At 60.3% G+C, this 27,706-nt stretch overlaps 1 protein-coding gene across 1 annotated transcript in view; it reads right to left on the bottom strand.

Annotated features, from left to right (window-relative positions):
• Positions 1-27,706, bottom strand: part of FOXP4 (forkhead box P4) — a gene marked incomplete at its 3' end in the record, with an annotated part of 60,778 nt that overhangs the window by 6,841 nt on the left and 26,231 nt on the right. Inside the window, exons 3-10 of the mRNA XM_082329964.1 lie at positions 22,169-22,258; positions 13,944-14,066; positions 11,847-11,933; positions 5,808-5,955; positions 5,109-5,313; positions 4,762-4,866; positions 2,171-2,258; positions 32-115 (exon numbers count right to left, since the gene is read on the bottom strand). Coding sequence (XP_082186090.1) covers positions 32-115; positions 2,171-2,258; positions 4,762-4,866; positions 5,109-5,313; positions 5,808-5,955; positions 11,847-11,933; positions 13,944-14,066; positions 22,169-22,258 — 930 coding nt within the window. The remainder of the gene's footprint in view (positions 1-31; positions 116-2,170; positions 2,259-4,761; positions 4,867-5,108; positions 5,314-5,807; positions 5,956-11,846; positions 11,934-13,943; positions 14,067-22,168; positions 22,259-27,706) is intronic.

Below are 27,706 nucleotides of genomic sequence, written 5' to 3'. Positions count from 1 at the left end.
GCACGAGGGCAGGAGGGGGATGCACGCTTACAGGCTGGCTGAAAGGCTTTGGCTCTGAAGGTCTCATGTGAAGATGGGCCATCATTGCTTGGAGACGCTCGCTCTCCTTTGCCAGCTGTGGGAGGCAAGAAGCAGAAGGGAGATGGTCAGGTAGCGCCAGCAGACCCTCGCGGAGGTGCCCACGGCCTGGAGGATCTGCCCACCGAGCCCCCAGCCCTGGCTCTGGGCAGGCAGCATCCTCCAGCGTCCCGAGAGCCACCTCCTGCCCGATGCCGAGCCCTCCCGAGAGCCCCAGCGGGACCGTGGCTCTGCAGGGGGCTTTGGCACCCATCGCAAGGGGCACGGGGGCCGCCGCTGCTCCAGCTCCGCATGTGTGGCCAGATGAAAAATCTATGGTGAAACAGAGGCATTTCTCATGCCCTCAGGCTGCCATCCACCACCACGGCCCCGTCCTGGCCACCCACCGCAGCCCTCGCTCTCCGGGTGCTCTGGTCCCCACGCCCCGGTGCCAGCCATCCCCATCCCCTTCGCCCTCCTCCAGCCTCTGCTGCCTCCCGCTCACCAGCAGCTCCCTGTCCATCTACCCACCCCTCCGTCCATCCATCCATCCACCCGGACGCGCAACATCGCTTTAATTGCGCGCTCCCGCCTGTTTACTCCCCGGAGTGCAGAGAAGGGTGAAATATTCACTGTGGCACCAGGAGAGATTTTGAGCCCAGCGGAGGCGATGGGATCTGACACCCGCTCTCTTCCTGTCGCCTTCCCTTTCCACCGTGACCCCTCAAGCTCAGGCCTTGGCCGTGTCCCTGCGTGCCGCCGTCTCCCCCCCAGCCGAGCCCCCTCCCCGGGCAGGCACCGGAGCCAGGCAAGGAAGGAGTTAAAGGCAGGAGCCAGAGTGGAGTTTGCTGCAAGTTTTGAGCAGCTCGGATGCTTTCTCGCTGTCGTGGTGCTCATTAGAGCTGACAGGTCTCCCCTCGTGATGCAGACGCTCTCCGCCAGCACAGCGGGAGCTCCGCGCTGAAAACTTTATAATTGGTAGCTCCGGTGGCAGGTTCTCCTCTCTGCGCACGCAGCTTTCTGCTCGCCTATCAGCTTTTTTTCCCCCCCCTTCCTTTCCCTCCCCTCTTTAAGCCCCAGTAATTGCTTTCACCCTCTCGCTTTAGCGAGGGAGAGGACGCGATTGCACGGCTTCGCCCGGGCGGCTTTGCAGCCTCCCCGCCCAGGGACGGTTTTGCTGCGTCCCCCCGACCCCGCAGCCCCTGTTAGTGTAACTCTGGGCTGGAGGCTGCCGTGGCTGCCGCACATCGTGGCCCGCTGCCCCCAGGGCTGGCATCCCCCGCGATGGTACCCATCACCGTGCACTGCGATGGGCACAAACCGCTTTGAGCTCCGGCCAGCCCCTGGCTGAACAGCCAGGCGCTGTCATGCCATGGGGGTCTCGGTGAGCGACCCTCTGACAGAGACCCCTGCCCCGTCCCGCCTTCCCCCCCGATGGCGTTCAAGTCCCAAGATGAAAACCCTCGTTTTCCTCCCATTTTTTTCCCCTCCCTTCTCTATTAACCGAATTACGCACGGCACATCAGGGAGTCGGAGATGCTGGTAAAGGCACTATTTAAAGAACTGGCTTTCCAAAAATAGCACCCCGAAGTTGGGCTCCAAAGACCACGCTCAGCCACCGAAATAAGTGGCCTGATTTCCAAAGAGCCCAGCAGCCCCGTGGCTCTCGCTGCGGCGGCAGGGCTGGGCACCAGGGCTGGGGCAGAGCTCAGGTCCCGCCTGTGGGCGCGCACCCCCCAGGCAGCACGGGCCTTCCAGGTCTGTGGCAGCTCCTCGTGCCCGCAGGGACGCTTTGGGCGGGAGAGACAGCTTGTCCCTTTCCCCAGCCCCACCATAGCTGTGCAGGGATGCTGGTATTGGAGGGCGAATCAGCTGGAGGGTCCTCCAGATCTTGATCCCCATCAGGACCGTTGCCTGGCCAGGGGCAGCACCGCTATTTGGGAAGGATGCTTAAAATGAGCCCCCGTGACACTGGGGCAGCTAGTTATCTTGCTAGACTGGTCCCCAACCTCGCTACTTCCCTCCTGCAGAGAGCAGCCAAGTCACGGCACGCCGAGTTGGAAAGGAGACAGCTTTTTAAATGCACATCCTTCGAGGCCGGGGCGGTACCCACCTGTATTTCCAGCTGCTGTACCACTTGCATCTGGACTCGACACTGGGCCGTGCTTCGGTCATCAAGTGCATGTTCTGTATTGAGGTGTCTGGGGAGAAGAACACGGGGGTTTACGCCTGGACGTGCCCGAAATGCAGCCCCCCTGCCAGGGCCACACCTGGGATCAGCCCCGACCTGCAAACCGCCTGTACTGCAGCAACGCCCGGGGATGTCCGCGAGGCGCTGCCCGTGCCGGGGACGTTCCGGCACTGCTGCCCAAAGCACGACGAGCAGAAGGGAAAGCGAGGCACGAAGGCGGCCGAGCAAACTGGGCTGTGCCTCCTCCCCAAATCCGGGCTGGAGGGTGGCAGCGGACAACCAGCCCTGCCCCTGGCAGCCCCGCGGTGTTTAGGAACAGCCACTGGTTGATGGAAAGTCCTTGAGAAGGCTGCTGGCAGGAGGCACCCAGGAGGGCCTGAGGAGCAGGTTTTCAGGACAAAGGCGGCATTATGGAGGTTTACTTACACCCTCTAAGGAAACCCTCGAAGGCAGAAGGTGACATTTCCAGGGTGCTTCTCATCCTACCGCTTTCATGCCTTGTGTTTATACGGCACTTTATGTTTATAAAGCACAAGGACCTTTGGTCCTCGCCGCTCTCCCTCCTTCTCGGGGAGGGGAAGGGCGCCTGGCAGAGACAAGCACCCGGTGACGGGGACGCCACTTGCTGCAGCCAGGGACATCCCAGCATCGCCTTGTGGGGGTCCTTGCCCCTGGATCCAGCAAAGCAGCAGCCTGGGGACGCAGCCAGCCCCGCAGACGTCGCATGGCCAGGCCACGTCCTTGCTGGGTTGGGTGCAAACCTGGGGGCTCCTCACCGGAGCAGGGGACAGGTTGGAGGGGGGATGCTGGGCAGCAGGGCAAGCTGTACCAGGGCCACCCCGGGAACACCCCAAAAGGTGGCATCTGATGCTGGGAAATGCACAGCTGTCCCAGAGCCATGGTCCAACGCTCTCCAGGACCAAGACTGAGATATTTCTGCTGAGACAGCCCAGGAGAAGGTGCCTCAGGAGTATCTACCCTCGGTCTGGATGCGGAAGACAGCGGGAGTCTCACCCGGCTGTTTGCGAGAGACTTCCAGCCCCAACTTGCAAAAACAAGTTAGGTAACTGGGACCAGCTGCCAAGCCTGTATGTGAGCAAACCCCGCTGGCGGCTGAGCCCCGCTCCGCAGGGCTGCGGCTGGACCACGCCGCCCGCTCCTCTCCCCGCACAGCAGACCAAGGGCATGGCTGCTTCTCCAGGGAAAAAGCTATCGAGAGCCTAGGCTGTGCTGAGCAGGAATGGAGACATCTCCCACCAACCCTCACAGGCTTTTATAAACCACTGCTCAAAGGACGCACTGCCCCTTTCCACCCCAAGGCTGAGGCTTTCTGAGCTACTCCATGGAGGTGATGCTCAGAGGAGGCTCGAAGCCGGTGCCCAGACTCAAAGCAAGGTCCATGCTGCAGCTGGGCTCAGCCTTTGGGAGCTGGAAGTTTTCCATCTGTCTGTCCCACACCCCGACACATGCTCACGTTGGCAGAGGGGACAGAAACACTTCACTAGCACTGTCGGGGAGGCCGCCCCCCCGGGAAGCTCGCTCCTGCCAGCACTAGGTGTGCTCAGGGGGCCAGGCAGGTGGGACGCAGCGCGCAGGGACCCTACAGCCCCGGCCGGCACAGCAAGGCTCTCCCAGCACCACGACCCAGCCCGGGCATCCCCTGCCAACCCCAGCTCCAGCTTCCAAACCAGAGCTTGCCTATCTGCCCCGTGCCACGTAAACATGCCCAGAGAGGCAGGAGCCTGACTCATTCACTCACTGAATCGCCACCAGGCAATGCTACCCCCGCCTCCCCAGGCTGCCTTCGCACCTCCTCATCCTCCTGTGCAAGGCCTCTGCCCAGCTCCCTCCCTGGGAATGAGGAGGCCGGTGCAGCCTGAGGGATGCTCCCACCAGAGCTGGCCCTGAGTGCAGGGCAGTGGATGGGATCAGTTTGTAAAAACCCAAAATCTTGCCAATGGGGAGCGAAGCGCGCACCAGTGTGTCTCGGCCACCGCGCCGAGCAGCCAGCCAGAGAGGCAGGGGGGAAGGAGCAAGCAAGCCCGTCAGTTCCTTCTGATGTCTTTGCTAAAAATCCTGGCTACAAAGAGATCTAATTGCAAATGAACTAATTAAGTAAACCTCTGACGAAGCGTGAAAACAATTTGTTTGACCCTGACGCTAGCAGAGGGCTCTTCGACAGCGGAGTTAATCAGTCAGCGCTGGAGCCCACAAGCGGTGTCAGCGGGCTGCCGCGCCGCCATCTGCTTCCTCCCCTCCTCTCGCCCCCCAGGAGGGGAGCTGCGAACTCCCCTCGCCTGCTGCCTGCTCCTGCCCGCTCCTGCCCGCTGCACTGGGTCTCTTCTCCTCTGGCTGCAATCTCTGCTGTCTTCTCCTTTTGCATGGGGCCCCCCGGCTCTGCGCAGACTTTGGGGTGTTGGGACCCATTTCTGCCAGCCCCATGCTGTCCCGGCTCAAGAGCACGGGCTCTCCCCTCCTCCAGGAAAACCTCCCCCAAAAAAGGGAGCACTTACTTGACAAACTGTCCCAAGTCCTCACAGAGGGTTTCGCAGCCAGGCCACTTGCACTCTCCGTGGCCGTAGAGCGGGTGGGAGCTGGGGGTCTCTTCGTGGGAAGAGCTGCAGAGGACAGAAAGGGACTGTCAGACGGGGCAGCCGTGATGCTCCGGCGTTCCCGTGCACAGGGCCAGCCCTCGGGGACCCAAGGGAGACCCCATAGCAATGGCTCCTGCCCTCCATGGGCACAGCAAAATAGCGCTAGGACTTGTTTATGGGGTGGGCAGAAACCCCCCAGCCCTCCCAACCCTGTTGCCAGCCCCACAGCAAAACCCACGAAGCGCCAGGGCCCGACCCAGCAATACCTGTCCCTTCTCGGCGTGTGCATGGTGCTCTGTCCATTGGGCAGAGGGTGATGGGAAATGGGAGGCGAGACCTTGGCGGCCGAAAACGAGGTAGAGTTGGAGGTGTTGGTGGTGAGGTCGAGACCTTCTTGCTTAATGCTGTCCTCGACGGGCTGGGCGGCCGTGACCTCCTTCCAGAGCTGCTGGAGGTCCGAGGGGCACACAGCTACGGCACAGAGAGAAAGCGCCCGCCATCAGCAGGGAGAAGGAGCAGCACCCACTGGCACCCATGCACCAGGCTGGCTTGGGACCCCACGGGCTCCCTCCCCGCCCAGCTGGCGCAGCTTGGCTCCCTGAAGCTCAGGCAGCCCAGCACGGACCGTGCACTGGGAAATCATCACCCAAAGCCGGGCACAGCCCCATCGGGAAGCCCAAAACAAGCCGCCCACAGCGCCCGCGGAGCCCTCCCAGAGGGGAGGAGACCCTGGCTCCCTGCACCCCTCTGCAAAAGGAAGCTGGGGGCCCAATCCTGCACACAACCCACCTCAAACTCTCCCAGTCTACTCCAGCCGTTAATGCAATCAGGCCCCAAACTTTAGATGGGCGCATTAGAAAAAGCAACGCCACCAGCCCGCTCCCCAGCCCCACTCCCAGCGCTCCCTCGCTGCAGGGAGAAGCTGCAGCCGTGGGGGCCCCCCCAGCCCGGGCAGGGGTCCTTACCTTGGGGCAGGGTCTGCAGGGGCACGGTGCCCTGCCCCGGCGGGAGGCTCACCAGCCCCTGGCGCTGCAGGTTTAACAGGTGCTGCTGCTGGAGCTGCTGCATCTGCAGGAGCTGCTGCTGGAAGGCCAGCTGCTTGTTCCCTAACGGCTGCCAGGAGACAAAAGGGAGAAATCAAAGCGCGTTATTTCCAGCCTCGCAGCAGAAGCCTCGCAGGGGAGGCAGGGGCCCAGCGGTGTTCGCGAGGGATGCCCGCGGCGGCGGCACCGCGGCCGTGCATGCCTCCATCCTGCTGCCAGGCCGCTGTGCCCGCTCAGCTTGTGGCTGAGCCGGACGGAGGCTTTGATCTATCGGAAGAGGAGGAGAAGAAAAGGAAAGGGGAAGGGAAAAATAAAGCACTGAAAAGAGAGGGAGCAAGCAGAGCTGGCAGCTTTCTCAGAGCAGAGACCCAGCTCTGCCTGCAAGATGGGCAAACCCACAAAACCGAGCCGTGGGGTCCCACGCGGGGAGGCTCAGCCGCAGGGCGAGCTCCTGCGGGCACCAAGCATCACTGAAGGAAAGGGGCTCCCAGCACCCAAAAGGCGTCCTAAGACTGCCCAGATGCATAACACCATTCTTTAAGCAGGGAAATGGTCCCTATTTACCAAAAATGACCATTATGAGCCCCTCCTTGGTGGGAGGCAGAAAACAACCGTCTGCAGGGAACCAGCTGCCCAGCGCTCCCAGCCCCCAGGCACCAGCCCCGGTGCCCCCACCCCAGCCACGAGCATCCCCCAGGTAGGTGACTCTCCCACCCATCCCCAGGCGCTGGCTACGCTCTGACCAGCGTAGCCAGCCCTAAACTAGTTAGGCAGGGCGGTCCCCAGGGAGGCACCAAGAAATCCATGAGAATTAACTGAAGGGGAGAGAATTCAATTAGGGATGGGGACAGGCAGCTGCTAATCCAAGCCGGCCACGAGAGGGGAGCTGCCCCCGGCCTGCCCGGCCTCATTAGCGGGGCAGCCGTCTCCGTAACCCCTTGAACCCCTCTGTTTGCGCAGACGTTGTTTGCAGGTTGCAAGGAGCCGGGCTGGCAGGCAGCGAGCCGGCTGTGCCGCGCCAACCAGCCCCAGCGGCAGCCCGGCTCCTCCACGGCAGCTCCGTTATCCTGAGCAAGAAAAGGGCTGGGGCCGCTCTCGGAGAGCGAGCCCCCGCCTCGGCGGAGCACACCGGCCAAGCCCGTGCTAAAGCGCTTCCCCCCGATCTCGCCGCACTCGTGAGCGGGGGCACTTCGCAGCCCCATCGCTTGGCCCAAAAAGAAGTATTTTCATGTCCATGTTCTTACTAAGGAGCGCAAGAGCTTTGCAACAGGAAACGTCCTTTTTATCTTCTGGCTGGGTCTGAGCATCGCAGGGATTTAGGCCTCCGGTGTGCCGGGGATCCCAGGGAGCTGGCACAGCCCCACCTCGCTCTCTCCATCATCCCCGAGGCTGCATCTCATGCTCTGCTCAACAGGGAACAGCAGACAGACTCTGGGGCAAAGCCACTTCACGGCTTCGTTTGCAATCAGCACGTGCTGCTGTACCCGAAGCAGCGCCCCGGGCCCCGCGGGATCCAGGCGGTCCCCTGCAGATGCTCCTGATGCTCGGCCGTGGCTTTGTGAAATGGAGGGTGAGGATGGGCTCCAGGCACCGCCCTGCAAAATCCCTGCGGTCTGCAACATCAGGCATGACTGAGAGTCCTGTCTAGGGCACAGAGAGAGTTTAAATCTGGTTTCTCAGCCTCAGAGGGATGTGCGGACTCCTCCCTGTCCTGTCCACCTCTTGGCCACGGCAGAATTGTCCCCCCAGAGTCAGGTCCAGACCCTCTCTGGCTTTGCCTCAGTCCTGCACCTCTGACGCTTGAAGATAAAGGCACAAATCAAAGGGATTTCTGCTCAGTGACAAGAAATCCCTGTGCTCACCCTCGCTTCTGAGCAAGGTGCTGAGCCAGGAAGGCCTCAGGCCACGGGACCGGAGGAGACCACGGACCGTAGGACCATGATGGAGGAAAACAGGCAGGACCAGGCTGTGTGCCCGAGGGCCTTAACACAGGCAGCACTGTCCCCCACGGTGTCCCTGTCCCCTGCGAGGGGAAGCTCTGCCACCGCGTGGAATGGACACGCATGTCCTCGCCTTGGTTAGAAACGGCAGCTGGGACGGACGGGACGGGCTTCTCCTCTTCCCAGCTCCGCCGACGCCCTCCCCGGGGGCCCGGGGCAAGCCCGGGCTCTTCGCAAACAGAGCCTCATTCACGGCACTTCCAGGCTGCGGAGCAGGAGGAAACTGGGAGCGGATGAAGTCAGGAGGATCCCCAGGGCACGTCGCCTGTGACGCGTAGCCCGGCTGGGGTCTCCCGACCCGGCCTGCCCGGAGCTGCAGCCGGCGGAGTCAGAACCCCCCCGAGCCCCGGGGGACCGGGCAGCCCCGACCCAAGTGTGGTTCTGGCAGGGACGACGCTGTCCACGTTGAACCTGCACCTTCCCGTGCTTCAAACCCATGTGTGCATCCTTCCAGCTTCACCAGACCACGAACACAGGGGCCAGCCCTGGGAATACGAGTCCTGGTTCCCAGCGGATGCACAAATGCCCAGGCTAAGCCAAAACACGGACCACTTCTCTCTGGGGAAGCCACTTCGCCAGTCCCTGGAGAGCACCCGCTGCGTGGCAGAGCCAACAAACTGCACGGGCTCCAACCCACTGAGTGCGACGGGTGAAGAGGTGCACCCACACGTGGACCTACCCAGTGGCACCCACCAGCCTGGGGGTTCTGAGTCAAGAGCCTGTCCTGGAGAAGGCAGGGCAGCACGAGCCTGAATTTCAGCCCCAGCCTTATTGAAAACCTCTCTTCCCGGCCATCGCCGTATGAGCTTCGCTCAGCTCCTCTCCCCTCGGCAAGCCCCAGCCTGCCAAACGCGGCTGAGTCCCTCCCAGAGGGGACAGCCCTGCGCCTGCCGGAGGAGCTGGGTCTGTGTTAGGGCCAAATCCTGCATCTGGCCCCACAGCCCCCCATCCCGGTCCTGCCTCTCGTCCCAGCGTGGGGGCTCGGGGTCCGGAGCATCGCTTGTGCTCGGCGTACATTAGACGCAGATGACTGGGTGCAGCTACCGGGGTAAGAGCTGCCGTCACTTTGATTTATGAGCACATCAGGAGGAGTTTTGGCGTGACACGCGGGACTGACAGGAGCAGTTCATTAAGCTGACACCGAGGTTAGGCAGCAGGCAGCCCCCCGCGCCACCCCCCTCCCCTGCCCCGCCAGCCTCAGGAGAGGGACAGCCCCCGCCATCGGCTCTGGGGGCACACGGAGACCCTCTGGCCTCGCGCCCGGGCGATATCAGGGTCTCCGCGCCCAGGCACCACTTGCAGCAGATGGGCTTGGAGAGGCAAAGTGGCCGGGGAAAGAGCAGAACTGCAGACACCGGCTTCGCTGCTGCTTGCCACGAGGACGAGGGGCCCGGAGCCATCTGAGCCCTGCACCGCAGCTCCTCACTGCCCCCGCCGTGCCCAGGGTGCTGCTGGGGTTCACCCTTACACCCTAACGCAGGAAAAGGCTCCAGGACGGGCTGGGATGTGCTGCAGCTCAGCCCCATCCCAGCAGGATGCATCAGCTGCCTCGCTCATCCCCTTCCTCACACCCCCCCGCCACGGCGCAGCTCCTCGCAGACCGCGGACACAAAGCACCCCCCGCATCCTCTGGGACAGGATGCTGCCGACAGGCGCTTCCGACACGTTTCCATCCTCCGCACTCCCCTTCCCCTGCTCTCCCCTTCCCCGCGCCCGCCGGGGGACCTCCAGCCGCGCCGCTCCTCCTGGGGAGATCTGAGCCGCTCCTCCACGAGAGGCTGCTACCTGCTCCCGGCGCGGCAGCGGTGGCGGCACAAAGCCGTTCCCACCTGCTGATCCCCCTCTGCGCTCGCAGACGAGCCGCTGACTTACAATTACACCGAGGCGAGTCCTTGAAATCAAGCAGAGGGAAAGCAGAAAGCGCTCGGTTTACAAACCTTGCAGTGGGGCCGTAATTAAATACCGCCATGGATTTCCATGAAGGAGACGATGCCGGCCAAGAGCGGCTCTGTGGCGGCATCCCAGACACGCCAGCTATTCCCGTGCCGTCGGGGGAAGCAACGGCATCGCCGTTCCCAGCAGGCACACGCTGCTGCCGAACGCAGGCTTTATTAATAGCAGCTGCCCAAAATCACGGGGTGAAGCTGACCCCACAAAGCCCGGCCGGGGGTTTTGGGGAGGGGAAACACTACGGCATCCACTCGTGGGGACCCTCTCGCTGTTTTTCCTGGCCATGGGGTGGTGATGGTGCCGGGAACTGGACACGCACCCCTTAAGCAGCATCTAACGCTCCTTCCCCCCCGCCGGCCAGTCAGACTTTCTTAGTGGATAAATTTCTCGTCTCCTCTGTACCATTTAATTAAAAGTTAGCCTGCGCTTTTTAAACCATCAGCCCACTACGCAAGCCCTTTGTTAGAGCTTAATTATATCCCCACTCGTTGCTGCAACATAACATCGCCACGGCCAAGAGGAAAGTCCTTGAGGAAGCTCAGATTTATGCCTCCCCCGTTCCTGGAGCACGAGCAGCTACTCCAGCTCCTGGAGATGGCTCCGATAAAGCCTGACCCCGCACACGCTGCGTAAATACGCCAACATCCCGCAATGAAAGCCCAGGTCAAAGTCTATTGAAGGCTCGAGTGGGTGCCGGCTCGACCCGAGCCGCTCGAGCCGCCCTATTCCCCCAGTGCTGGCACATGCTTTGCCGTCGAGCCCCCGCTGCAGCCACCCCAATGCGCGCTCCGGGCTTAAACACTTTCTTCCTCAAAAGAAAGCTAAATTTTTAAGTGCTGAGAATTGCTGAGTGTAAGTCGGGGTGCTGGATTTCAGGAGGGGTGATTGCAACGAACAGCCCCAGCACCCCATTCCCCTGCTTGCTGCTGACGCTCGGCCGGGACAGGGACGGAGGGGTTCAGCCAGGAGCCTAAGGAAGGCTGCGCGATAGAGAGGGCAGTGATGCCAGACACACAGCAGCATGCACAATGCAAAATACCCCCGATGGGGGCCATGCACACCAACCTGGGGACAGAGAGGGGGGCAAAAATAGATAAGGAAAAGGAAGGGAGCGGTTGACCCCCAGCCTCCGTGCGACCAGCACATCCCCAAACCCGAGCATTGCTGATACAGCCGCAACACCTCCGAGTGCGTTACTATGGGAAAAGACAGTAAAACCTGTCCGGTAAAGGGAGTTATACAAGACTGATGCAATCACACCCGCAGAAACACTTCTCCACCATGCAACCACCTCCCCAGCAAAGGGCCCACCGCTGCCGACCGGCTCACAGGGGGCTGGCAGCATCCCCTGCCTGAGCGTCTCCCATTGGAAAAGTCCTTTGCTGGCATCGCTGCTATTTCACGCAGCACTTGGGTTCTGCAGAACCGCCTTTCCTGGCAGGAAAAGCCCTGCTTTGGGTTCCTGCCTGCCTACTTGCCAGGGTGCTGCTGTGCCAGCTCAATCAGGAGTGGGCTGCCCGACCCGAGCCGTGCCGAGAGCCTGCCCAGGGCAGGGCCAGCGCGTCAGGCAGGGGCTGAGCCGAGCCTCCCCTGCCCTGCACCGCGAGGAGGATTTGGGGAGCCCTCGCTCTGTCCCGGGGGGCAGCGACCTGCCCCTCCCGCTGGGGAGGGTCCCTCAGCTCCGCCGGAGCTGCCTGCCCACACCCGCCGACTGCACCGCTCCCCGCACCCGCCCCATAGTTTCTAGATGCGCCAACAAGGGCTCGGCGCTGAGAACGACGCAGCTCGGTGCACGTGCCAGATCGCAGATAGGGAGGAGGAAAAGGAACCCCCAGCGCCCGGACCAGCCGTCCCAGCACCCCCCAGGAGCAGGATGCCCCCGTGTCCCGTCCCTGCTGGCTCCCAGCCGGCTGCCCTGGGTGCTGGGATTCACGCACACCTTGTTTTGTGCTGGTCCCCCTTTTATTTGCTGCCAGATCTGATGGCCCAGAACCCATCTGTGTGAGCTCACCTCTTTGGGTTGCTGCTTTCCGGCTTGCTGCTGTGTCAATAGCTGCAGGTGAAGCTGCTCCTGTTGCTTCTTGTAGTATTCCTGCAACTGGGAGGGAGGCAGGGACGGGAGGGGAGAGAGCAGCCCGGATTAGCAGCAGAAACACCCTGCTCGCGTCTCCCTGCCCAGCACTACCCCGTGCCCAGCACCAGGCTTTGCCACAGCCATGCCAGCTCCTGGCACCACGCCGTCAGGGCAGGCTCTTGGCTGCTGCTTAAGAGGAAAAGCACCCGCTGAAGGAGTCACAGCTGCAGAAGCAGCCTTGGGCATGTGCTCCTAAGGGCTCTGGATCCCCACAGCAAGTAAAATCCCCAAACACCACCAGTGCAAACCTACTGTTTTTTAATGCCAACCGGTTGCCCTGGCTTTCTGCCACCGGCCGGTCCGGGAGCCTCAGCCTTGCCGGGCCCCAGGAAGGAGGGTCGCAACCCCGCCCCGGCTCAGTAATTCCTGTGCATCCCGGGGATTTTGCAGCTGTCCTGGGGGGGCTGTGCAATGGGGGGATATGAAACACCAGGAGGCGGGCAACCCCCTTGAGAGAAGGGGGCCCAGGCACTCTGGCACCTAACCCAGTGTTTCAGCAGCAGAGAAACCCCATTTTCAGCATGGTGGGACCCCAAAACACCCTTGGCGAGAGCTGGGGCGCTCCTGGCTGGGAAGGGGCTGGGAGCAGCCGCGGCCTCTGGTCCAGCCGGTGCGACCCCGTGAGCGCCAGGGGCTCAGACCTGCATCCCCCTTCACGGGCACCATGGGAAAGCCCAGGCAACCCGGCTCCGCACAGCACCCCAGTCAAAACAGGGTTTTGCTGGGCCAGTAAAACAGAGAAAAACACCCTAGCCCCGTGATGAGCCACTGGAGAGGGTCCCAGTCTGCAGGAGCCAGGACTGGGACCTGCCAGTGTTGACACCAGCTCTCGCCCCGGCCCCTAAATAAACTGTTGGTGATGGATTTGCTGCGCGCAGGAGGGGCTGGAGGCACGGGGAGGTCAGCGAGACCCGGCGGCCCCCTCCCAGCCGGCCCGTACCCCCGCGCAGGGGCGACGGCGGCGGCTCAGGAATGCCCCTTTGGATGCCGGGAAGCCTTTATCAGCTCAGGGCTGACAGCGCTGACAGCAGCAACTTTGCTTTTTCTGTCGGCGAACAGGTTTGGAAAGCCTGGGTGTTTACCCAAAAGCCAATCAAAGCCAGGTCTCTGCAACATGGTCGAGCGCGGCTGCGGGAACATTGGGTCAGGGGTGAGAGGTGTGATGTTTGGTTTTCTTCTGGTGGAGAATGTGAGCTATTCCGGCCTGGGTTGTTTAATTTGCAGTCAAACGTGTTTCTTTATCCGGCTCCAAAGAGGCTCGGAGAAGGACCCACCCAGGGTAGTGTTTACCCTTTGTTCTTTCCCTGGGGCCAACCTTGAATCCTTATCAGCCTGTTTGGAGTAAACAGGTACTGGAGGCAGGAGGAAGGGTGTGGAGGATGCTTGTGGGATCTCTCCTTCTCTCCCTCCTGCCGGGGGGAGCTGTTTACCCAAGCAGACCTGTTTTGTTCTGGAGTTGAGGTTTGTTTTTTTTTTCTTCTCCTCCTTTTTCTTCCCTCCCCGTCCGTTTCACATTTGACGGAGCGCTCCGGAAAAGCCGAGCGGGGCCATGAGAAACAAACCCATGCGCTCAGGTCTGGAGCCGGACCCAGGCACCTGCCCCAACGCCCAGGCAGCGGCCGCGGGGGCTCTGCTCGGGGTCCGTCCAGCCAAGAGCGCCCACCCCGAGCCCAGCGCTCCCCAAGAGCTGGGCAGCCCCAAACCAGCCCTCGTGCAGGAGCTTTCTGGGCTTTGAGACCCTGACTCAGGGCAGCAGCATCCAGCTTTGCCAGCACTGATAGCACCTGCAGCTCTTTTCATCCCTTGGTGCTGGACATGCTGGGAATCCCCAAGGAAATATGGGGGGAACACAGAAGCCCAAGGAGGAAAGGACCCATCTGCCTGCCCCCAACCAGCTCCAGCATTCACGAGCACCGGTGGGAAATCGCTCGGCCAGACCGGGCCGACACACAGCCAGCCCAGGACCCGCGTTACCTGTTGCAGCATTATCGCCTGCTGCTGCTGCAGGAGGGCCTGAAGCTGGGGCGGCGAGAGGATCTGCTGCATCTGCTGCGGCGTGATCATCTGCGGGGACATCATGGCCACGGACACGGGGACCTGCGGAGAAGAAGGACACGTCACCACTCCCAATTCCAACCCTGGAAAACCCTCCCCAAATGCCAACAGCCTGCGAGTGCCTCCCACCCCCCAGGCTCTCCCGGGGCATCCTCCGTGTCCCCCATCCCTACGTCACCTTCAGGTGAAGCCCTTGGCCACCAGTCTGTCCTGGCATGCCAAGGCCACTGCTGGGGACATGCCGATGGCAGGGAGATGCCCCGCGGTGCAGCTGGCACCGGGGCAAAGCTTCCTAAACCACAAGCTCCCCCCACCCCGAGGGCAGGATGCTCTCTGCCCGCAGGGTCTTCTTTAAATGCAGTTTAGCTGGGGCATTGGGCATCGAGAGGAGCCAGCGGCACATGGGCAGGCACCTCCAAACCACAGCTCCCTCCCCTCCTGCGAGCACGGGAAAGGTTCCGGGCACCGCTCCTTCCCTCGGGGTCCCGGAGGATGCAGGGAGGAGGGAAACACCAAGGGAAGCGGGGAAGATACCAATCACCCAAATAACTTTGTAAAGCAGAGCACGGAGGAAGAGGTTACCAGGTTTTCCATAACACATCAAAGCTTTACCTCCAGTTGACACCAGTAACTCACATAATTACCATGCCAAGTGGAGAGAGGACTAAGAAAACCTGCCAACCCCTGCCTTTGGTTATCATAACACTGGTCCACACCCCCACAGCAAAGCGCCGGAGAAGGTGTCGGTGATGGATCCCAGCCCCGCCACTCCTGCTCAGGTGGAGCAACGCTGCCTTCCCAACCACCACCATCAAGAGCTGCCTTGTCCCAGCCCTCCGCTGATCCCACCAGCCCAAAGCCCTTCCCAAGGCTCTGACCTCAGAGACCAAAGCACAGAGAAACAAGGCAACCGGCTTCAAATCACCCAGCAAAGTCCAAACGAGAACCCGGTGCGCGCCAGCCCCTCCTGCCCAGGACCCCGAGCGATGGCCACGCTCCTGGTCCGGACCTGCTGCCCACCCTGGGGGCTGCCTCCCCGCTCCAGCCACCCCGACAGGGCACGGAGCGGGGATGCTACCCGAGGGCCGGCCCCGCACAGTCCCTCCCGTCCATGGCGGGTGTCCGGCCGGGCTGGAGCACGCTGACCTTCAAGGGAGATTGCAAAGGCTTATCTGTTTACTCAGGCATTTTGCTGGAGGGAGGCGTCGCAAGCGGGCAGAGTTTCATTTGTCGCTGGTGATCCCCCCCGCAGCCGCCTTCGTGTCAGAGTTATTGATTAATTGCTGCGTGTTCACACCCAGGGGCTGCTGCTGGGGCGCCTTCGACTGCGCTGGCTTGGCTGGCGGCGGAGGGCGCAGGAGGATGCAGGAGCATCCCCGGCCAAGAGCGGCAAAGCCCTGCAAGGGCTCTGGCACCCACCGGTGCCTGACGGAGAGCCAGGAGAACCCCAAGCACCCTCCGCGGACCCGACACCGGTGAAAAGCTGCCGTTTGGGCGGTCAGGTGCTCGCAGACAGCTGTGCAAAGCCCTCGGCGAACATCTGGGAAGGAGGGAAGCTCGCAAGGACGGCAAGACGAGAGCGAGCGGGGTGCGCGCCCGCTTGCTGGGAGCTAAGCATCCTGCTAATTTCCCTTTGCCAATTCATCAGCTGGCAACGTGCTCGGAATGAGAGCCCCTAATTAATTGCTCATCCACATCCCCCATCCGGGCGGTCTCCCCGCCCCCACCGCCGCTGTGCGGCCTCTCGTACACGTTTGCTGGCATTTTCAAATCGGAGGCATCCTAATTACCGGAGAGTTATAACACCTTCCATTTCTCGCCCAGCGGACTGACACCCTGTCAAGAGCAAAGAGAATTGCCAGAGGTTTTGACAACACTAATTGCCCCTATAATCTAAAAACACAAAGGAGAGGCGATCAGTCGAGAGGGCCCCAGCTCTCGATCCGACACGAGGTTTTCACAATGTTACAAGAAAACAAAAGTGACGCTTTTTAGAGTTTGATGGCTGCTAACAAAAGCAGAATTATATTTTCATACAACCTTTGTCTGCATTAAATGGCTTTTTTCTTCTGCGCTTGGATGCGGAGCTGACACGGGGAAATGGCGGCGGCTTCACGAGGGGCTGAGGTGTGAATGGGGTGAACTGGTGCCGGCTCTTGCGAGGGGCGTCCAGGCTTCGCTGCCTCCCCGAGCCCTGACGGGTGCCGAAGCTGCACAAAGAATTTCCCCCCAATGTGGAAAACATCTCCCTCCCGGCTAAGGTTTCCAGGGAGGGCAGGAACTTTCTCTAGTAAAAGGGGAAATTCCCATATACAGCAAGTTTTGCTCCCGCTGCGGCCATTCATCACGCGTGCCAGGTGCCGGGGCGGCTGCAGCGCTGCCGCCAGCGGCTGGCTCGACCCCGGCGCAGGGCGGCAAACCGCGGTGCTGCGGTTCTCTGCCCCGGGCTCCGGTGACAGCCCCAGCTGCCTCTGTCGGGGACGGTGACAGCTGCTGCCCCGGCAAAACGAGATGGGGATGGCAACGTCTGCCCCCAGCCTGGCTGAGAGCCCCACGGGGGCACCCGCCAGCAGCTGATCTGCTAACGGGGAGGGGGACGGCACGGCGTGGCCCCCCGGGACGCCGAGGAGGGCGGTTCAGCCCCTTCACCCACAGCCACGGCACTCGGTGACCGCCGGCGTGCAAGCTCCCCCACGGCAGGGGACGAAGCCAGCTTGGCATCCCCGGATAACAGAGGGGCTTTGGGCAATGGTCGCCTCGAAAGCTCGGATCCAGGCAGTCAACAGCACAAACGAGACCCAAAGGGCACCAAGCAGAGCGGCACGGGGGATACAAGGGGTTAGCAGCACCCGCTGCCTCCTCTCCATCCCCTCCACCCAGCAGCAAAGTCCCTCCCCAGGCACCAGATCAGCCGGGGACCGTCCTTGCACACAGCGGTCGCGCTGCACCCAGCAAATCCCTCGGGAAGCAGGTCCCAGCAGCCAGCCCCGCGGCAGCGGCTGGTCCCCGGCCGGCGCGTCACGAGCTGGCATCTGCCAGACTCCAAGTCAGGAAGGGTTTGACTCACTGCTTGGCCAGCTGCCACTCCGCAAAACTGCTTACTAACAGCTCCGGCTGCCTCCCAGCAAGCCCCAGCACCACGGCTCCGACCGGCGAGCGGGATCTCGAGGGGATGATTTTCCCGGTTGTAATCCCTCCGTGCCAGAGGATGGGGCGTACGCGGATCATCAGGCAGGGAGTGGAAAACGAGACGGGTATTACACGGGAAACTCAGCGCTCGGCGTAAGCACAGAGCAACTCTGCCAAAGCTGGCTGAGCGAAACAGGATTTGGCTGGGCGTAACGCAGCAGGATGGGGGAGCAAGGCTTTTATTCAAATTTTTCTTAGAATTTTTTTTTTTTTTTTTACGGGAAGCAGATTGCAACTCTCAGCCACGAGGCAGAGCAGGGAAAGCCACAGCCCGACGGCCGGTCTTGGCGCTCAGCGCGGCGAGGCTGCCATCAGAGGGACGGCCGCCCTCCTGACCCCTGAGACAGCTGGCTTGGCGCAGCGCGGAGCCGGGACATCCCCCATCAGCCCGGGGAGTGTGAGCAAGCCCGCGGTTTGCTCAGGCTCCAAGCATCCCTGCACCGACCTTCACCTCCCAGCCGTGCCGTCACCCATGCCGGGAGGTTGCCGCAGGAGCCGCCGTGTCCCCGGGGAGCCGGGCGCAGCACGCTGCCACCACTATGGGAAGGAGCATCTCCAGGTCCGCATCTAAAACCACGCGTTCGAGCTCCCGTGCCAGGGCGGGCGCAGCCCAGACCTCGTCCCCCTGCATCCCCGCTGACCCCGGGGGGCTCTGGGGCGGTCGGGATGAGCAAGCCTCTCCCTGGGGTGGGTGCCCGCCAGCTACCTGGGGTGTTCGATGCTTCCCGCAGAGCCCAAGGCGCTGCACATCCTTGTTTCTGATCTAATCTCAGGTTTTAATTCCCAATTAGAAACAACAGCAAACATGTTTGTGCTGTTCTTTTTTTTTTGAACAGCCTTTTCAATTCCAAAACCAACAGAAACAAATCGGGGAGGTTGGCGAGGGAGGACAGGAGCCAGGAACAGAAGCGGGGAAACAACCACCACCAAGAGCAGCTTCGGGTCTACGGTTTTTAGGGGCAGGGGATGAGCAAATCTCCTCTAGAGCACCCACTTCTCGCCGCTGCAGCTGGAGGAGAGCAAACCTCTCACTTAGAGCCCAGCCAAAGCGCGCAGGCACATCCACGCATCCCCTCCTGCGCTCAGCATCCCCGGGCGAGCTCCGAGATTCAGCTGGCTCAGACCGTCTGCAGGAGCTTCAAACGCCCGGGGCCAGGCAGTGATGCCACTCACATCGGCGTAACCCCAGCCATGGTTTATAGACCCCGATGGGTGGCACAGGGCCACCCAAACACTGCTCTACCCCCCCTCCGCTCACACCACGCTGTGTCTGGACCTTACCATGATGGGACAGAGACGACAGACCAAAATCTACCCCGGGTCAGAGGAGAAACCAAACCCAGGTCAGCAAGGGAGCTCCAGCTCCATGTGCCAGGCTGGGTTTTGAGGCTGCAGCATTATTTTATGAATACTTGGAACAGCCTTAGCACCAAAGGAGTAACTGCCCCAGGTGGTGGTGGCAGGAGGAGGGCAGCAGCACGGGGTGAGCAGGCGAGCGGGTGCCGGCGTAGCTGCGTGGAGGACAACAAGCCTCTGGTGTTCAGCTGCACGCAAAGAAAAGGAGGAATCAATCCCCTGCATGTTCAACCCAACGTGCATCCTCGTTAGCGCAGCGAGCCCCGCCGGGGAGGCACTAATCGCGCATAATTGGGCTGCAAGTCACTAAAAGTTGAAAGGGATGGGGGGGACGCTCGCGGCAGAGGCACTGGCACGCTGGAGCGCTCGCTGCCTGGCAGCCCCTTCCTCGGCTCGGCACGGCCCTGCTGCGGCTGGGGCTGAGCCGCTGCCCCCGAGCATCGCCTGGGCAGGATCCCCGGGGGCCACGTCTCCTCTGTGGGCACGGGGTGCTGGCACGGCTCGTCACGCCGATGAATCCCGCAGGGACTGAAGGGACTCCTTTGCTCCCCTGTTAACCCAAAGTGCCGCTGCTGCCGTCGCGGCGGCGGGGACGGCGGAGCGGGATGGCGGCGGTGGAAAGGGGCTACGGGCTGGCAGAGGCGGGGGCTCCGGGAAGGAGGAGGGGGAGCGGCGGGGACGGACGGTGGTGCTGCAAGTTCAAATGGAAAAATCTAGCGCCGCGCGAGCCGAGATGGACGGGCTGCTGTATTTTTTCCTGGAGAGGGAACGCAGAAGGGCTGGTATTGATCTGTCTTCATTACCCATTTCACTCAAGTTTCAAATCAACAAAATACACTTTTCCGCTCCGCTGCCCTCCCCGCCGCAGCAGACAAAAGAAAAGCAATTTCCCGCAGTTTGCACCAAACTCCTCTCCCCTTCCCTCAGCGCCCTTCAGCCCCTCTCCCATTTCAGAGGCTTTTTAACCTCAGCAAGTTGCTCCCGCCAGAGGCTGGGAGACCCCCGGCTCCAGGGGCTGCACTGGGAAAGGGACCCCAAAAAGGGCACCCTGTGATTCAGCGGTGCCTCCAAGCCAGAAATGCCCCGGCACCAAAACCACAGGGTGCTCCCTTTCCAAATGCGCTCCAGCACCTCGTACCACGGGCTTTACGGGATACCAGCAGCATCTCCCATGGCGGCAGGATCCCGGGGGGATCCGCTGCTCCCGACCAGCCTCGCACAGGAGAGGAGCGCCCTGCAGACCATCTGCAGCAAAAGCCCTCAAATGCAACACTTTGTCAGTATCTGCCAAGTTTCTAAGAGTTTTAAAGTTGCAAAGAAATAAAACCATTTTAAAATGTTTCAGGGTGGGGTTTTTTTGGCATTTTTTTTAGATGCAGCTATAATTCGAGTGTCAGCTGTGAGGCTCTCCATGCACAGCTACACCTCCAGGCATCTGGGGGGAGAGGGTTCATACTCCAAAAAAAAAAAAAAAAAAAAAAAGCCCTAAGATCCCTATCGAGCCCAGCAGCTCCTTGTTTAAGAGCACACCGTCGCTGACTGTCGTTAATATTCCCGCTGGCTTGGCGCCCCATAAACGTCCTGTCCCTGTCAGCAAGGTGGCAGGGAGCCGCTTGCTGCGAACGCAAGCGCTCCTGGGTGCGGGGGCTCCTGCTCCCACCGCCGACGCGGGGACCCTCCTGCTCGCTACCTGGGACTGGGGGCTGGGAGCCGGCCGGCGGAGAGCCGAGGGGAGGCCACTGAAACAGCTTCTCCCCGAAATACCCAAGCGATGTGGAAATCCAGTCCGCAGCCCCAGGGGACCGCGGTGCAGCTGCGTCCCTGCAGGCGAAGCCCGTGGGGGTCTGGGATGGCGAACCGAGGGCACCCCGGGTCCCAACAACCGCAATGAACCCCCCGGTCCTGCTGCGCTCCCCCCTTCCCTCCCCAGCCAGGGGCTGCTGCGCTGGGACCCAGCCTTCCTCCTCCTCCTCCTCCAGCCGTCCTGGCCAGTCTCATCCACACCACTCTGCCGTTAGATAAACTTCCTTTCAAAGGAGTCTGCTTAATCCTCTATCTCCCCTCGGTCAGATCCCGCTCCAGCTGCTGGCCGGGCCGGCGGGGCGGGGAGGAAGAGGCCGGTCACTGCTGAGTTATGAGCTATTTCTGACTCACGTCTACAACTTTCACAAGTCCTTTTGCAACACAAAAAGGGAGGAGGGGAGAGGAAAGCAGATCCAGTTCACTCCGGCAAAGCCGCTGGCCAGATGGGCAGGGAGGGGAGGCGAGAGAAAGCGGCAGAGCAGGGGGGAACGGGATGTTAAGCAAGCAGCAAGCAAGCGAAGCGCGCGTGCATCGCAGCCGGGGGAAGCGGCAGAGGGAGCAGCAAGGGATGGGCAGCAGAAGCGCAGGCAGGAGAAGCGCAGGCAGGGACGGGCACCCACGGAGGGGAGTGAGGCACCGGTTACCGGAATCTGACTTCACCCTTGCTGCCTTTGTCCTTCGCAGACATTTTCCATGCAGTGACTGCATTTCCTTCCTGCGAGCACCACTGGAAAAAGCTGCCTGTTTGTGCCGCAGAAGCCCTGACTAATTCCCGCTGCTCGTACCCGGCTGCTGCTTCCCGGCCCGGTGGGGCAGCCGGGGGCTCCGGGCTCCTTCGGCCCCTGTGAGCCCACCCCGGTACCGGCAGCACCGGGACGGCACTTGCTGCCAGCTGAGGTTAAGCCGTGCCCCGGCTCGCCAAGCCGGGAGAGGAGCCGGCGATTGCCTGTCCCAGCCCCGGCTCTCGCCGCCCACCCGCCACCGTGCCGGCTCAGCCCGGCATAGGCAGGACCTCCAGCCCTGAGAGCGCTTGTGCTAATTACTTTCCTTTGTTAATTAAACCCACGTGGCTCTAATAAGGTAACCTGCTGTTCTCCGATAAATTTAATTAGCCTGAAGGGAGAGCCCCTCCGCACAGCTATTTAAATTGTCACTTTCCATCGCTTGGGCTTTGCTTCTTTCTGCCTCCCTCCCTCTCCGGGTTCACACCCCTCTTCTTCCTCTCCTCCTTTGGTGGAGGAGGGCAGCAGGGGAGGTCCCCCCTCCCCTACAGGAGCAGGATGCCACCCAAGGGTGCTGCGCCTACCCAAAGCCCCATTTTCCTGCCAGTGCCACAAAACCCCACCGCAGATGGGCCTTCATCCCGTCCCAGCGGCTGTCCCACGCTGGAGGACCTGCCCTGGCTCCAGCCCCAAAGGACTGTCCCTTATCCAGCACCTGCGCCCCGCTCACAGCACCCAGCATCAATCCTGGGGTGCCCCAACCCTGGGAAACTCTGCACCGCCCTATCCGAAATGCCCTGCCAAGGTATGGTGGCACACGGTGACTCTCTCTTCCCAGAGCCAGCCCTTCCCTCCCGTGCCCTTTCCCACCACAGCAGCATCCAATGGGGACCACAAACCTCCAACAATTTTCTGGAGGTTTACAGGGGATTTAACCCTTTGGGGGCTCCTGGTGTGCTCTGGTCACCCCAAAGACGGAGGCGACGTGTTTGCACGTGCACTCTCCCAGTTTGTAGCTGAGCCCTTCCCAAAGAGGGGGCGATGGGGACACACACACACGTCCTCGGGGCTCACCTGCACCGCCGGCTGCTTGCCCTCATTGCTGCTGGGGGAGCTCAGCCCCGTGGCCTGCTGCAGCAGGAACTGGCGTGCCACCTGGAGAGCCTGCAAGAGAGACACAGCAGGGTGGGCAGGAGGAAGGGTGCCCTCTTCCTCCTCCCTCCTCCGGGCACGCTCCCCCTCCAGCTCCCCGGAGCAGTGCCCAGACACGGCGGCGGCCGGACTGGTTCTCCGTGCGTTTGATTCCTGGGGTGCGAGCGATGCACGAGGAGGGCAGCGCTCCCCGATGCTCCCTCCTGCCACACCAGTACGACCAGCACATCCCATTACAGACCACCGCTCCCCCTACCCCCTGGAGCCACGGAGGGCCACGGGGACCTGGGGGCAATCCCATCCTCTTCCAAAAACCTCCGCCCCATCTTCAGCAAGTCACCCGCTCCAGCACCTTCATGCCTCTAGCAGGTTTTCACGGGGGTCATCCCCAGCCTCCCCAAGCCCCGGCGCAACCAGCACCCGACCGCAGGCCCGGCGGAGGGGCTGTCTCCCGGCTGATTTATTCCACCCTTGCACAGAGCCACCACTACATTTCTCCCGCAGCGGACATCCCCTGTGTCTAAAGCTACCGTGTATATTTAATTTTACATCTGAATGTCACGCTGAAGCAACAAAAAGTCCCAGTCACCACCCAGATTCGGGTCAGGCCAAGTGCAGGATTACACCCTGAATTAATAACCCATGAATGCGTCCGCACAGAGTTTATGGTGATGCAGAAGGAGTTTAGCAACTCGCACAAGTGACCAAGATGAAACCCACTTTTTTTTGTGGGTGTTTGCCTAGAAAGAGTTATGGGTTTCCTTAACTTGTTTGCAGGGACGAAGGTGTCTTGCCGGGAAGTCGCACAACAGGCAAAAGTGGGAGAAACCAACACAAATTGATAAAAAACACTTGTGGAAACACATGCAGGCACAAGCAACCGTGAGCAAGCCGCGCACAGCAGCGTCGGCAGCTGAAGAAAGTAGGTGAAATTAAGGAAAATCCTGCAAAGAGACAAGGAGGCGAGAGGAGCAAGCGCGAGCTGGCAGAAGAGCTGGCTGGCCACAGGCGAGCATGGCCGAGGACGAGCACCGGCGTGCGTGCAAGCCGAAAAAAGGAGCTTCATTCAGGAGCTGAGAGCCAGGAGAGGGAATAAAGCCCTAATGAAAACAACCCTGCGGTAGCCAGCTGCTGCTCCCAGACCCGCTTCCTCATACACTCCTTATTTTTGCTTTTAAAGAATTTTTTTCTTCTTCTTCAGTACATTTCTGAACAACCAAGTCATTGTAGCCCTGCCCGCAGGACAGGTTTGCATTAGGGCCCGGCGCGGGGTCAGAGCCCGGCTCGGCGGTGCCGCCAGCGGCACGCGGGTTCCCCCGGTTGTCATCACCCCGGCCGTAAATCACCGCCCCGGCTTCCAGGAGGCGGCCGCACGCCCCGAGAAAGGGCCGCTTGTTAATTCTCCGCATTTCCAGCTATAAAGAAGAAAGCCCCCAGCCCGCGCACCGCCTCTCCATCCCTCCCTGCCAAATCCGCTTGCAAACCGGCGTGGCATCGCCCGTAGTGTGGATGCACCTTAACACACCGCTCCAGTCCACTCACTGTTTATTTAACCTCTGCGAACCACGGAGCACCCACAGCACCCTTAAACAGTTGCTCAACAGAGCATCCATGAAGACTCACTACCTGCGTTTTAACCAAAAGGTCCCATTTACGTGCTCCTCTCTGCAGGGTTGAGCGCACAGGACGGATTCAGAGCAAAGGATGTCCGAGCTGCACCACCACTGTTTTTTCTGCGAATAAAAGCCTTCCGACCCGCTCCTTGCACGTGAACAGGCGTTACAAGTGCATTTACAAAATGAGAGGTAATTTTAAGGTTGCTGCTGAAGCCAGAGGCTGTGTGCAGAGGGTTTAGCAGCCACAGCCCTGCCTGCTTTATTTACGAAAATATCATTTCTTCACACGGGAATCAAACCCAACAGCACCCAGAGTGCCCCGTGCCCACCGCCTCTCCCCGCGCCTCCCCGGCCAGCTGCTGGGGATGCTCAAACACTGCATGACCACTAACTTGCAAACTCACTTCATCCAACCGATTAAAAAATAAAATCCTTCAGGACAAACAGGGCAATGTGCCGCTGGGAATCACTGATGGTACAGACCCGTGGTCCAAGTCCCAGAGTCGACGCAGCCCCGGCGCAAGGCACGCTTCTCTGCGGGCATGTTATTTCCCTGTTATTAACAGTAATAGATGTGCATCGGTAATGTGAACACAAAAACCATGTGACAGTTATGACAGCTCAAGGTCTGATATTTTAATTACTTTTTGAAATGAAAACAGTAATTCCAGTTAAAAGCCAAGGGTGGAGGAATTCAATTGACAGCTGCTCAGCCCCAGCGTGCGGCGCAGCCGGCGGGTCCCAGGCACCCCCCCACGGACGGGTGCCAGACCACTGGCCGCACCCCACGTGTGCACACCGGGGTGCCCGAGCTTTATCTATTTTTCCACGTGTCCGTTTGACAGAGGTTTGCACGGATCCGGTTTCTCCACCTGTACCACGTGAAACTCCCCCGGTGTTTGTAAGGACCCTCTCCCAGAGGTGAGCCGGTGAGGCGGGTCCCTGCCCCAGCCCAACAAAAATCAGTGCAGCAGGTATGGGAAATACCGCAAAGAGGGGAGAAACAGAGGAGACATAATGCCAGCACCCAGGCAAAGCGCTAGGCAGGACTTCTCCCAGAATCTCTCTTTCTAAACCCAAATGCTGGCTGGCCCGCGGGTGCCACCGAGTCCCCAGCGCCCGGCTGGCTCAGCCCCGCTGCTGGCCGCCCACCTCGCGCCGCCTCAGGGGGGAATTTAATTCACTCCCCGCTGGCTCTCTCACTTTGTTGTGCTCTGAAGCACGAAATTACAAGATTTACAGGAAAAAAAATGACATGGCCTTACAATTGCACACAGGGGCCTCTCCGCCAGCGCCCCGGAGCTGCCCCCTCCCTCCTTCCCCACCACCCGGCAGCGATTTCCACTTAAGCCCAAGTTCAGCTCAGCCTGCAAATGAAGGATGCTCTGCCTGGCAGCGCCCGGGTCTGCAAACCTGTTGCATGGCGGCACAAGGCAGGTGGAGCCCCGAGAAGTGAATTTTGGGGTGCAGAGCCCCGCGTTATCTGCATTTGTCACCCTCACCCCACAGGGCAGGAGGACCAGCCCCGGTGCTGGGGGGTAAAGCCTTTCCGTAGGGATGCGCAGGGAAGGCGTCACCACCACCTCTCCTTAGGGCCGAGGAGGAGGGAGAGCAGAAGGAAGAAAGTCTCCCCCGTAGGAGTGGATGGGCTTTCACCTCCCGGCTCTGTGAACCAGAGAAAAAATGATTTTTTTAAAAAATTGTATCCTGCCGCACGGTGTTATTCAAGAGTCATTAGCACGTTACCCGTAATTAGGAACGAATGGGTTGTGTCAAATTCATCATGCTCCTGGATGGCTCCCTTTGATCAGCAAATTATCCCATAAAAAAGTTTGTAATGTCTCAGACACTTACGTCAAGAGCTGATGCTGAACGGTTGGCTTTGTCCTCCCCAAGAGCAGAAGCAGCAACACGTTTCAGGGCTGAGGAAGACGATGGTGACCCGGACTGTGCTGGGGGTGGCCCACGACTACCTCAGGCTGCGTGGGGGCAAATAACACACCAACGTTTTGCAGGGAGAACCGCTGGAAGGTGTGTGCTGGGATGGGGAGCGGGTCAATAAATAAACCATGCCTGGGATGAATCCCAGGCATGGCGAAGGCTCTGTCCAGACAGCACACACCCTGCCAGGACCGCTCCGAGCTGCTCCCGCGGCAGCAGAGGCTTCCCCGCCGCGGAAGGGGGCTCCGGGGCACCCGGCCCGTGGGGATGCTCCCCTCTCCCTGGAGACACCGAATCCCTCCAGTTCACTGGATAAACCCAGGCTGGATTCTCCACCTGACTTCAGGCAAAAGCATCTCACGCTCCAGCGGGGAAGCAGCCCCTCATCCCAGCTTCCACCCAGCGTACCCGGGGATTACCATGAATTCCTCCCCCAAAGGCTGGTGCTCCGGCCAGTGGGACTCCACACCTCCACCCGTACATGGCGGCGGCATCCCAGGATGGCAGGAGGGCCAGCTTCTGGCTGCCTTCCCCATGGCAAACACCACAAAACAGCACAACACTCACTTTCTCCCATGGGGAACGCCAGGTCCCATCTGTCCCCAGCGATGGACGAGCCCAGGGAGAAGAGACGGCGGCTCCCATCCCATTTGGGATGGCTGACTCACACTTCAGCCCCTACGCTAACCCGCAGCCCTGCCTGGCCGCCTTTTTCCCCACAAAACCTGCCCGAGCTGAGCCTCTCCAAGGCCTCCCGTTGCCTGGTCAAACTGGGAAGAAACAGGTCAAGAAGTTCAACAAAGTTTGGCGAGGATGGAGGCATCCATGGGTCTTTCTAAAAACACAAGCCTGGGCCTCCCAAAAATCAAACAGTGCAATGGAAAATCCTGACTAGGGTATTTTTAAACTGCCTTATTCTACCAGGTATTTCATTTTACGAGGGTGTACTTTTTAATTACGCCTAGCGGTGCCCGGACGCTCCAGCTGCCAGAGCCAAAAGCAGCGCGCCGGCTGCCTGCCGCACGGGGGGAGCGGGCTGACCCGGCCCGCGAGGGGAACCGCTGCCCGAAAATACCCCAGGGGTTTTCCACCTGGATGGGATCAAAGCTTTGCATGGGGTTGTAGCCTCCAATGAGAGAAAAACCACCCTAAAAATGATATTAAACCAAGAATTTTGCAAGGAAGGGGGCAGAAAGGGGATCTATAAAGGGAGTCTGTATCTTCCCTTTTCCCTCCGTTCCTTTTGGAGGGTAGAAAGAGGTTGGGAAGGGATGAAAAAATGTTAAAAAAAAGAAGATTTTTTACACTAACCTCATAAAAATGACATCGTCACATTCCAGAATTAGAGCTATTAAAACAACACACACAGGGATATTTTTAGATGGATATTAACGGTAAATGATGCCATATTGAGAAGCACTTCCACCCAGCCCAGCCCCGGTCCTGCTTAACCAGAACCAAATGGCTCAAAGAGATCAAAATTAACAAAAACGACACAATTCTTCACAGGGGGGAAAAAAAAAAGTCCTTTTTACAACCGGCTGTGCCTCCCTCTCGGCCCCAGCTGTTCTCCCTTTCGCTGCACACTCTAATGCCTCTGGACTTTATTCCTCCACTCTTGACTCCTCAATCCTCGCAGGCGAGGGGTTAAACCCATTTCCACTAATGAAGAACACAAGGAACAAGCTCCCGACAATCCCACCCCATGGAAAAAAAAAGAAAAAAAGGGAAAAAAACCCCTCCTGCACTTGTACTCAGTAAAATATGAAATATAAATCAAGGAACCTAATAGAGAGATGAGTTTCACTTAAGTGCTCCGGTCTCATTTTTATCTTAAATACCCTAATAATAGCGGATTACACAATATATTTGAGATGTGATCACATGCTTTATGGAACGGTAT

Source organism: Platalea leucorodia, assembly GCF_965183815.1.
Source record: "Platalea leucorodia genome assembly, chromosome: 19".
Classification (NCBI taxonomy): Eukaryota; Metazoa; Chordata; class Aves; order Pelecaniformes; family Threskiornithidae; genus Platalea; species Platalea leucorodia.
The sequence above is the reverse complement of the archived record's forward strand: the minus strand, read 5'-3'. Positions and strand labels throughout refer to the sequence as shown.